Source organism: Cenococcum geophilum (genome assembly GCF_001692895.1).
Source record: "Cenococcum geophilum 1.58 unplaced genomic scaffold K441scaffold_8, whole genome shotgun sequence".
NCBI lineage: Eukaryota > Fungi > Ascomycota > Dothideomycetes > Gloniales > Gloniaceae > Cenococcum > Cenococcum geophilum.
The window spans coordinates 1,975,369-1,987,577 of record NW_027137566.1 but is presented as its reverse complement, the minus strand read 5'-3'; the positions used below and the strand labels follow the sequence as shown (position 1 = coordinate 1,987,577).

The following is a 12,209-nucleotide window of genomic DNA, read 5'->3' as shown; positions in this document are numbered from 1 at the left end:
GAATGCTAATGCGGGGTGGTGCGATAGACGATTTTACACCTTCGATTTACGGTCCTCCAAACCACACCTGCCTAACCATCAAATTGCCGACATTTCTTCCTGACCCTTTCGCACTACGGAATGCGAGCTGAAGCAGATCTCACGCCTAACACGTCATCCGTTTGGCTTTTGCTAACTCTTCTTCATCCTCGACCGCAATTCCATTAGAAGCCTTCCCAGCACGCCCATCAGTTTTCTCGACAAGTTTTGCCGTAGTCAATCTCGCGAAGCTAATAAATGGTGATTCTCCAATTCGCTCAGCAAATTAGGAATGCGCTATTCATATAAGGCGGAAGGGCCGGGCCAGTCGAATCTGTCCTCCTGATCTCGAGCAACTCCATTCCGTGCCAGGCCATTTTCCACGATTGGGGGATTCCTTTCCCCCCGCTTAGGAGAATTCAAGCTGGCACTATTAAGTATACACAGCGAAGACTCCCCTACAGCGCCACGGAGTCCAGATTTCCAGAAAATACAACCTTAACGGCGATCAGACATCCTACTGATACGTCGTCGCAGCCGGTTTATTAGGACTATCAGGACGCACCGGCGAGCCAAGCTCGTATACAGGCCCATGATGCTGAAACAGCTCCTGCGGCGGGCCCGGGTTCAGCTTCACGCCCGTAGCCATGCCGCCGGAATGCGAGCCCTGCAGTTCGTGGGCCTGCTCGGCGGGGACCCCGCTGTAGTGGACGCCGCCGGAACCGGAAACCGTCCTGTTGCGGCGCATTTTCCGCAGCATGAGCAGGGCTAGCCCGAGGCCGATGAGGAAGACGAGCGGGACGACGACGCCGATGGCGATTTTGGCGCCCGTCGTTAGGCCGCTAGAGGAACCGCCTGCCGTCGCCGCCGCGCTGGTCGAGGCGGCGGCGGAGGTGGCGGAGGTTGAGGCTGAGGTTGATCCTACGGTTACAGTTTTCACGGGCCGGTCGGAGGCCTTCCAGTTGATTTGGATCATGGGCGCGTAGAGTGAGACTTCGGAGATGGTTACGGCGGAGACGGTCGTGAAAGGGATGGTCCAGAATGCGAAGCCGCCGCTCGTTCCAGACTCACACGTGACAGCTGAGTATGTGGCAGACGTAGCGATTGATACGCATGTCTGCCAGCTGTATTGTGGGTTGTTTGAGCAGGAATAGCCACTTTTCTAATTATTAGTAGATGTAACTTATAGGGGGAGTGCATTGGAGAATCGGGCAACACACGTAGGACAACAGCCAACGGCAGTCTCGCCAGCATTGAGGGAATATTGGAACACAAATGGGGTTATCAGTGATACTGATGATGATGATCCTTGTGCTTGCGATATAGCTGTACAGGCGCTAGTATAGCCAACTGGACAGTTCAAACCAGGAGAGTAGAAGCCCCATCCTGCCAGCGGTGCCGGCGGAGTGGTGGCAGTTGCCGGAGGCCAACACGACGCCTGGTCCTCAGCGCCTTCATCGCTGCTATCGACGCTATAACATGATTGTCCTTGCCAGGCAACGGTACAGGTCGCGCATTGGGCCACCAGGATAGAGCATGCGGGTGGAGGGGTGAAGGTTGACTTTAACGGGCCGATAATGGTACGCGACATAATGGCACGCGACATAATGGTACGCGATATGATGAGTTGATCGTTGCGCGAATAAGGAAGTGGCAAGTACCTGATAATTAGTGAGCGCGATGCGGGGAGTCTTTTTCTCGATTGTTTTAAGGAGACGACGTTGTTAAGGGTCCTAAGATTTTCGAAGGATTCAAGCATGGATCGTAATCACCGAAGCATTTAGTCCGCAAAGGAGGCAGTGAAACTCGGGAGGGCTGCCAATGAGCTTTACCTGCAGCCTTTCTTTGAATGTAACGCGAGCCAGTCTAATAATATAAAGACGAAGGATTCGGCTGAGCCACCTCTAGATTCAACTTTATTTTTTAACTCTGTTTCTAAGTCTAATTTATCTGATCTCTAAATCACAGGACAGTGAGAAATTCAAGTTATCAAATAGCAGAAAATATTTTAATACGCAACTTCGAAAAAAGGAACAAAAATTTAAAGCCGGGAAGGGAAATTGGTGGTTGCTGTAGATTCAGGGTCTCCAAGCTTTCCTTGGCACTTTTAATGAGCCGCCCCTCTGATTGGTGAGCACGGGCCATCTTCTCGTTAGACGCGAATTGACGGGCCAAGATACTCTGACTGTGCGAGGCTGGCTAGAGTTGCCCTATTTTGTTTGAGCCCCCGCCCCTTATCTCATAAATCAGACGCTCCGTAGAAGAATTTTAGCCGAACTTAGTTAGATCAGGTCTGATTTATGAGATAACCCACCCCTCCCTCGCTTTCCCCGCGACCATTTCTCACCTGACTTGGCGCTCAACACCATACAGCCATCCAAGTGTAATAATGGATTAAGCCTCAACCAGGGGTAGTTAGCCATTCTCCTTGTTGAACCGATGTTTCCGGCGAAGGCCCCTGTTGATGCTTCAAGATGATGTCTCCTCGGACAGTTGCAGACTCCCAGACCAGAGCTGGGACGTGTTACGCAGATGAGAAAAGCCACATTGCATCCAGGAACGGCCCCAACCTACTGAACGCTAAGCTGAAATAGCGCAAGGATGTGGCGCCGATGGCCATCTACTTATAAGCCAGTGGCTCCGAGTCTCTGTCCTGGTGCAATCAACTTTGTCTTGATCGTTGACTCGGCTCCAGCACCATGTCAGATCGAGACAATATTCTCCGTCCTGCACTCCAGGTTCTTCCCTCCCCCAATCCGGATCTGTCGAGGCATGAAGCTCATCTATTAGAGACATGGACCGTTTTGATGATCAGCCTCACTCCGGGGGTCGAAGCCAAGACGATGGAGGTCCAATTTCCTGGGATTCCAGCCAAACAAATTCACGATCCAATTGGGCCAAGATGACCCGACCGGCCTGGATAATCTAAAGCATTTTTGGAGTGGTGGTTCTGGCCGAGCGGGCGCGCCAGGAATCCCAGGATCCTCTTCCTCGGAGCAGGCTGAAAAAGCAGTGAACATTGAAGGAAACCAAACGAAGAAGAGAATCTTCATCTGCTGCGACGAAACCTGGCAGAATGCAATCGGCACTAATAGACCTCTGACCAATGTTGCGGGATTCGTCTGCTCTATTACACCGACAGATGCGGATGGTATCATGCAGATTGTCTATTATGCTAGCGGGATCGGCTCCAAACCCGACAACACGACTGAGATGCCAAAGTCGATCGCTGAGTGGGGGGGAAACCGCTAGTCTCGAAAAGGAAGGGGACATCCCTTTTTGCTCCGTGGGTCTCCGACGTGCCGGCGATGGGACAACGGCTGGGTGACCGGTATACTAAGTATTTTGGCGGCAGCACAGGATCAAGTATTTGTCTTTTCAAGTGATTCTTCTGACAGTGCACTTGCTGATATTTGACTGCTATGGACTGGTGGCAGGCATTGCCGGCAACATCCTGAATGCTTACTACTTTCTCTGCCTCAACTACAACTTCAGGGACCGAAAGGATGAGATCGTTTTGGTTGGATTCTCCCATGGCGCGTACACCGTCCGATGTCTTGCTTCATTTATCAGCTGTGTCGGCCTCATACGGCGGAAGACCTTGGCTTTCCTGCCAGAGCTCTTCAAGGGATGGAAAGACGAACTTTCATCGCAAAAGAAATGGAACTCATCGTGAGAGGAAAGCAGTACATTGCAAGAGATTGTCGGTTACCTCAAGGGGGAAAAGCTGCTTTTCGAAACTAGCATAACGGTCTGCGGCGAGTGGGATTGCATGAGTGCCTTGTGGTCCCCCGAGTTTCTCTCATCCAAGACAAGGTTCCCAAAAAGGTCGACAATGCCTTCCACGCCGTAGCGCTGCACGAGGCGCGGACCGACTTCCAACCCGTTGTCGAACATTGAGGTCACTGTCAAGTACCACCTTATGACTCACACCCTGTTTCTTGCCATCGTATGTCTTACTATCTATTTTCTATTACCTATTCATTACCTATCACCGACTGAGTGGCAATGTCGACCTGGTGGCGATTGAGTAATAGTTCCAAATNGTCGTCAGTGTCGTCGTCAGTGTCGTCGTCAGTCTTTTGCCCCAACGTCATGTATATAGAGAGCTTCTGGAGCCAGCTTCAATCGACAGAGTTCTTATGAGTGACTTGCCCGTCCGACAGTTATGAGCCCGGGCCATCTACTGCATCATCTTTGATTTAAAACCCTGATTACCCTATCATCAACTAAACAGTAGAAGCCTTAAAATGTCCTCTTAATAATCCGAAACCCTTATTACAACGCACACTATAATCCTAGCAGGCCCAAACAATTGGGATTAATAAATTGGTGTTATTAAGTATAGAGCTAACGGTAAGAGTGTATAGGAGTATATCGATCTAGATATTAAGAAAAATAATCTACCTAGACACAGAGCACCGTCAGAGCTATTACTATTAGTTATTAATCCTCAAAAGACTATATTCTTAGCCCTTAATAAAGGCAAGAAGGAAGAGCTTTAAGCTTTACAAAAATAGTATAACTATGCTTATAAACGGTATAAGAAAGAGGAAGCAGCCCTTAAGTCTCTACGCACTTATATTATTAGCACTATTTCCCATAACTATATTAACTATACCTTTAAAGGAAATAACGTCTATAATATCCTTATATTACTTAAGTAGGCTATTACCTTAACTAATAACGCTTAGAAGGTTAATCTAACTACCTAATATTTAAAAATAAAGAAAGCCCTAAAGAGTTAAAATATTAAGAAGTGGCTCTATAAGTAGGAGAAGGTGTATAACAACTATAAGAAGGTTAAACTACCTAAGGTAGATAACGATTAGCTAGTTAAGGACTTCGTATATACCATTAAATCTATCTTATTAGGATGGTTAGAATATTAGAAAAACGAATTACAGAACCTTAAGAGGAAGAAGGAAAAACTACCTACCCTTTAAGTTATTATTAAGGTCTATTAAAATTATTGTTAATTAGACTTAGCTTAAAAGGTAAGGAGCTAGTAAGGCTCCTATATAGTAAGCTTTAAAGAAGAGCTAATTAATAAGCCTAAATCGAAAACTAAACCGGAAGCTAAATCTTTAAGAAGGTTAGATAAGAAATGGATAAAGCTATACCTATACGGACTGCTATACCCATAGAGGAAATGCTTTTACCTTATTAAGTTAATTTAACTATTAGGTTAGAAACTAAATAACTTAAAGATATAGTTAGTAGAGTAAAAGCTTACTAAGGCTTTACCTAAATTTAAGGCCTTAATTAACCGATTAAGGAGCTAAGCCTTATTTAATAAGAAGCTAGAAAATATAGAGAATATAAAGTAGAAAAGCTTACCTAGTAAACTACACGGAAGCTTTAAAGTTAATTAAGCTGGAGCTTATATCGCATTTAATTACGCTCTTTATAATAGTGTAATTCTTAACCCTATAATGACCCTATATATTATTAACAACTAAGTAAGGTTTATAGGTGATATCTAACTGGCTAGTAATTAGTTATATATAGGATTTAGTATAAAAACTATTAAAGGCTTTAGAACAGCTGAAGTTACAGTTATTACCCTATTAGGAAAGAAGAAGATTTATCTAAATAAGGCTATATATATATTAGGATTTTATATAAATCTAGTCTATAATTAAAGACTTAATAAAAAAGGTGTCTTTTAGCATAATAAGGGTAACTACCTCTACTATTACAGTGGCGAGAAGTTTGTATATTGCGGATATTACTATAGTTAGATAACCCTCGAATATAACGAATTAAAGCTAAAAACGAAGGACGCGTCCTTTGCGGCTAAATTAACGGAACCTCTACTAAATCAAAAGGTAGATAGACGACTTTAGTATAGTTAACTCAGATATATAGGAAGTGCTACTATTAAGCAATTACCTAAAAAAGTAACTGGGGCGATTCTATAAGGCCCTATAATAATTAAATATAAGACCTATATAGTTAGTAAAGCTTATAAGATTATATTAAGAAGGATACCTATAAATAAGGTAATAAGGCCCTTCTACCGTATATATATAGATTTAATTTAGGAAATTAAAGCCTATAACGGACATAAATATATAATATTTTTTTTAATAATCTAACACGAATAAATAAGGTTAAGATATTCGCGTAGAAGTTATTAACCACCTAAGCAATTATTAAGTATTATAATATAGTTAAGCGATACTACGGCTTTAAAGTCTTTATAATTTATATTAATAATAAGTTATTGCTTAGAAACAAATTTAATAACTAAATAGCCGAAAAGGGTATTATAGTAGAGTACTTAGCTCTAAGTATACTAAAATAGAATAGTCCTACGGAACGTTCTAGGAGGGTAATTATAATAAAGTCTTAATGTATATAAATTAAAGCATAACTACTAGAAGAACTCTAGCCTAAAGTCTTTAAAGTAGTAGTGTATATAATAAATAGGACACTAAGCCGACGGCTTAACTAGAAGACGCCCTTTAAAAAGCTTTAGTTAGTAATAGGTCTCTTACTAACTAAGCTAAATATAGCTTACTTATATGCCTACGGCTATAGAGTATACCTACTTAAATATAACATTCCTTATACCTAAAAGCTTGCTCCTAGAGCCTATATTAGGTATCTAGTAGGGTATAATTTAACGAATATCTTTTAAATATATATACTAAGCGAAGGGAAGGTGATTTGTATAAAAGACGTTACGTTTAATAAACGACTTATTTATAATAATAGCCAGCTAAATTTAGTAAATTTGCTTTAGGAGAAAGCTAATTAAATGCTAAAAGTAATTAACGTAATTAACCCTAATAGGACGCTTTAGAAAGACCTAGTAGATAATATAAGTAAAGACGATAAGATTTTAGATGAAATTCGAGTTAAAAATAATGGAAATTAACGTGTGGATTCTTGTGGAAATTAGGACCGTAAGGAGCTAGATACTTAAGGCGATGATGTAATTATAGTAGATACCTCTAAGACCGATTCTCTACCTAGCCTTCCTACACTAGAATTAACGCTAAAACCTTAATTGATTCCTACTAATATAAAATCCTTAAGCACCTTAAGCACCTCTAGATCCTCCGCTTTATTAACCTATTAACTATAATAGAACCTTATAGCAGGAACTACGGTGGGCTTATTATTAGGCTAGGTGTATAGGTAATACAAATTAAAGTTAATAACGTAATAATAACTAGTGGAGTGGTTGCCTAATAGATTAACTTTAATTGTATTCTAAGAATTACTATAAGGAAGAAACTATCTAGGTAGGGATTAAGGGTCCTTAAATATACAACCGTACTTCTATAAAATCCTTCTTATATATAATATACGTTTTATATATAAGGTATATAAGTCCCTTTTATTCCTCTTATTTAATATATAGTATATTATATAACTTTAGTTACTATTCCTCGTTATATAGTTCTATCAGCTCTATTATAGACTATACTTATATTAATTAACTAGCTTCTTCTAACTCTTCCCTAAGTAGTTATAATATTATACTTAAAGCGTCCGTAATACTATCCCCCCCCCCATCCTTATCCTTAAAGATTCTTAATATCTTTAAGTTATTTACTAGAGGTGTAATATCTGTTTAATTAATTTGGTTAATATTATTACTTATTATACCTAAAGCAATTTCTTCTTTATACGCCCAATGTCGTACTCACACTATTACTGCAATATTGTCTCTTAGTGAGATTATACTATCTCTATATTCTTGTTATTTAAAAGAGGGGTTAGTTTATATTGCGTTAGCGAACCTATCTTTATAATAACCGTCCTCTTATTTAGAGTACACTAAAGCGAATATTTATTTATTTTGTAATGTTTACTTTACCTTTAATGCTAAATATACGTAACCTATTACTCTTAATAGTTATCTAGTTCCCTAATTAATTTATCTTAGGGTCTTATATTTAATCTACTACTACACGGCTAGATAGTAAACTGTCTTAAGCCCTTACTAAGTTAGAACGTTCTTAGGATGTAGAATAGAAGGCCCTAAATACTTATATCGCGGCGTTTACTTACTTACTCTATCTTAAGAAGGTTTATAAGAAGGTTTATTTCAAGGAGTAGAAACTTATAGAATAGGGTTTATAGAAACTTAGTAATAAAAAAACGGATTCTCTTCTAACTAAGAAGGAAATAAATCCGAGTAGCTTAGTAACTGCTCTTCTTAGGTCCCCCTTAAGTAACTTATTCTTTAGCAATCTTTCTTTATTAATGCTGCCTAACCTAATCTCTTCTAATACTCCTATACCTTTTCTATAGCGTTTTTTTTAAATTTTTTAGTAGTTCCTAAGTAGTTTTAGTATAGCCTATCTACTTAACTTCGTACTATATTTTATTATTAATGTCCTTATAACTAATAATCTTTAAAACTTACTATTTATCTTNNTTTNANCCTNTATANNTNTCTNCTTTATAAACTAGTAGCTTAATATTCCTATATACTAGCTCTAGTATTATAATATACTATATAGGGTAGATCTTTATTTTAGCTGGTAGGTTTAACTTAAATATAACTAGTAAAATTCTTTATTTAATTTTAAAAGGTCCTAGTCTAACGTAGTCTAACTTCTTACTTAGTTGTCGACTTTTAAAATTTTTGTGTAGTAGCTATACTTTATCTCCCTCCTTAAGATCTGGTCCCTTAGATCTCTTAGCATTATAGTACTTTTTTATTCTCTGCTATATTGCCTTTACTGTTTCTATAAGGTTTTTATAAAGATTTATTAATATCTCTATTCTCTACTTAGCTGTGCTATTTATTTTCTTTACTTAATATAGTAATAATAATATCCTTAGCTTATATCCGTAATTCGCCTTAAATAGTAACGTACCTATTCCTTTTTGTAGTATTATATTATATATAAACTGTATAACTAGTAGTAATAATACCTAATTATTTTATGCGTAATTAATATAGTGTCTTAGATACTACTCTAGTGTCTAGTTTAGTCTTTCTATTTAACCGTCTATCTGCGGATAATATACGGTAGAAGTTACTGCTCTAACTCCTTATTTCGCTAAGAATACCTCCTAAAATACTACTATAAATCTTAGATCCCTGTCCAATATAATCTTACTTAGTACTTTATGTCTTATAAATACTTCTTTAATATAGATTCTAGCGATATCTTCTACTAATATCTCTTCTGTGTATGCTATAAAGTATCCCTACTTTATAAGCTTATCTACTATTACTAAAATTATATTATAATCTTATCCGGTAATAGGATCTCTTAACTTTAATAACTTAATAATAAAGTCCTATAATATAACTTCTTATAGTCTCTCTGGTATTTTAATAGGTTATAGCCCTCTATATAGCTTATACCTTATTAGTTTATTCCTCTAGCAATCTAGATATTCCTTTATAACTTTTCGTGCTATACCCTAAATTCCGTTAATAATATACTTATCTTAGAGTCTTAATATTAAGCCCGTGGCTCTATTATGTCCTTAAGTTATTCCCTTATAGAAATCTTTTATAAAGTATTCTGCTATGCTTCTTAGGATATATATTACTTCTTAACTTTTATATATATCTATCTATAAATCTTTTAGCTATACTTTTAGAATTCTTTATACTTAAAAGCTTTCTAGTAACTTATAAACTCTATCTTATTCTTTTTAAGTTATTATAATTTTCGGATAATTATATCTAATTAATCCGTCTATGTCTTTTCGCAGTAAAGCCCCTAATGGCTTCTCGTTATTTTATAGTTTAGCTTTACGGCTTAGAGCATTTACTTATATATTATCTATACCCTTAGTATACTAAATTTTAAAATGGTATTCTATAAGCATCTCTACCTATCTAACCTATCTTTAGTTAAGTTCCTTTTGTAACGGAACCTTGTAGTAGGAACTACGATGGGTTCTGTTAATGGGCTAGGTATATAGGAAATGCAAAGATAGTAGTTAACAACGTAATAAGAACTGGTAGAGTGGTTGCCTAATAGATTAACTCTAATTATATTCTAAGAATTACTATAAGGAAGGAACTATCTAGGTAGGGACTAAGGGTCCTTAAATACACAACTGTACTCCTATAAAATCCTTTTTATATATAATATACGTATTATCTATATTAAACGTAACGTCCCTTACGTTTAATACAGCTAATGCGTTTAACTATTATATGACCTTAGTTACTATTCCTTATTATATAGTTCTACTAGTTCTATTCTAGACCGTACCTAAATTAACTAACTAGCTTCTTTTAACTCTTCTCTAAGTAGTTATAACATTATACTTAAAGTGTCCGTAATACTATCTCCCTCCTCTCTATCTTTATCCTTAAAGATACCTAGCATCTCTAGGTCGTTTACTAGAGGTATAATATCCGTTTAATTAATTTGGTTAATATTATTACTTATTATACCTAAAGCAATTTCTTCTCTTTTTTAGGTTGAGCGTTGCCTTCGTACCGTCTCCTTAATACTATCGCTAGGTAAAGTAATGGCGATTCCTTGCTCTTGTTATATAAAAGAGGGGTTAAGTTATATTACAATCGCGAGTCCTTCTAGTTACTAACCCTCTTCTTATTCTAAATATACTCACGCTAATATATATTTATCGTATAACGTTTATTCTACATTTAATGTTAAGTATACGCGTCCTATAACTCTTAATAGTCTTTAAGTTCCCTAAGTAATTTGTTATAGGGTTTTATATTTAGTCTACTGCTATAAAGCTTAACGGTAAGCTAGCTTCTGCATTGCTTAAGGTTTAGCGTATCTTAGAAGAGTCTACACATATCCTTAAAGCTTAACGTTTAGCTTACGCTCGTCTTTAGCGTTTAGAACGTGTTTATAAGAAAGTTCGTTTAAAGGAGTAGAAGCTTATTTAATAAGGTCTTTAGGAACTAGGTAATAAGAGAACCGATTCTCCTCCTATAGTGAAGGGAATAACTCCAAGTAGTTTAGCAGTCGCTCTTCCTAGGTCCCCCTTAGGTAACTCATTTTTTAATAATCCTTCTTTATTAATATTACCTGATTTATTTTCTTCCAATACTCCTATACCTTTCCTATAGCGTTCTTTAAATTTTTTAGTGGCTTCTAGGTAGTCTTAGTGTAGCCTATCCACTTAACCTTATACCATGTTTTATTATTAATGTCTTTATAACTAATAATCCTTAAAACTTGCTATTTGTCTTCTTTCTATCCTCTATACGTATCTACTTTATAAATTAGTGGCTTAATATTCTTATATACTAGCTCTAGCATTACAATATGCTGTATAGGGTAGATCTTTATTTTGGCTAGTAGGTTCAACTTAAACGTAACCAGTGAAATTCTTTATGTAATTTTAAAAGGTCTTAGTCTAACATAGTCCAACTTCTTACTTAGTTGTTAACTTTTAAAATTTTTGTATAGTAGCTATACTTTATCTCCCTCCTTAAAATCTAGTCCCTTAGATCTCTTAGCGTCGTAGTACTTTTTCATTCTTTACTATACCACCTTAGCTGTTTCCGTAAGGTTTATATAAAGATTTATTAAAGTCTCCATCCTTTACTTAGCTCTACTACTTGTTTTCTTTACTTAATATAGTAATAACAACGTTTTTGGTTTATACCCGTAATTCGCCTTAAATAGTGATATACCTATTTCTTCTTATAGTGTTATATTGTATATAAACTATATAACTAGTAATAACAATACCTAATTGTTCTATATATAATTAATATAATGTTTTAGATACTACTCTAGTGTCTAGTTTAATCTTTCTGTTTAGCCGTCTGTCTATAGATAATATGCGGTAGAAGTTACTGCTTAAACTCCTTACTCCGCCAAAAATACCTTTTAGAATACTGCTACGAATTTTAGATCTCTATCCAATATAATTTTACTTAGTGCTCTATATCTTGCGAACACTTCTTTAATATAGATTCTAGCGATATCTTCCGCTAAGATTTCTTCCGTATATACTATAAAGTATCCCCACTTTATAAGCTTATCTACTATTACTAAGATCGCGTTATAATCTTATCCGGTAATAAAATCTCTTAACTTTAGTAACTTAATAATAAAGTCCCATGATATAACCTCCTATGGTCTCTTTAGTATTTTAATAGGTTATAGCCCTCCATACGGCTTATACCTTATTAATTTGTTTTTTTAGTAATCTAGATACTCCTTAGTAACCTTCCTAGCTATTCTCTAAATTCTATTAATAATATACTC

The 12,209-nt window shown here is 37.0% G+C and overlaps 1 protein-coding gene across 1 annotated transcript; it reads right to left on the bottom strand.

Annotated features, from left to right (window-relative positions):
* Positions 1-535: 535 nt before the first annotated feature.
* On the bottom strand, positions 536-1,714 carry K441DRAFT_703601 (uncharacterized protein; the record flags this gene model as incomplete). The annotated part of the gene is made up of 2 exons (XM_067653485.1): positions 1,239-1,714; positions 536-1,175 (listed from the first exon to the last, which is right to left on the bottom strand). The coding sequence occupies exons 1-2, from the start codon at positions 1,622-1,624 to the stop codon at positions 536-538; spliced, it is 1,026 nt and encodes a 341-aa protein (XP_067507561.1). The 5' UTR covers positions 1,625-1,714.
* Between the last annotated feature and the right edge of the window lie 10,495 nt (positions 1,715-12,209).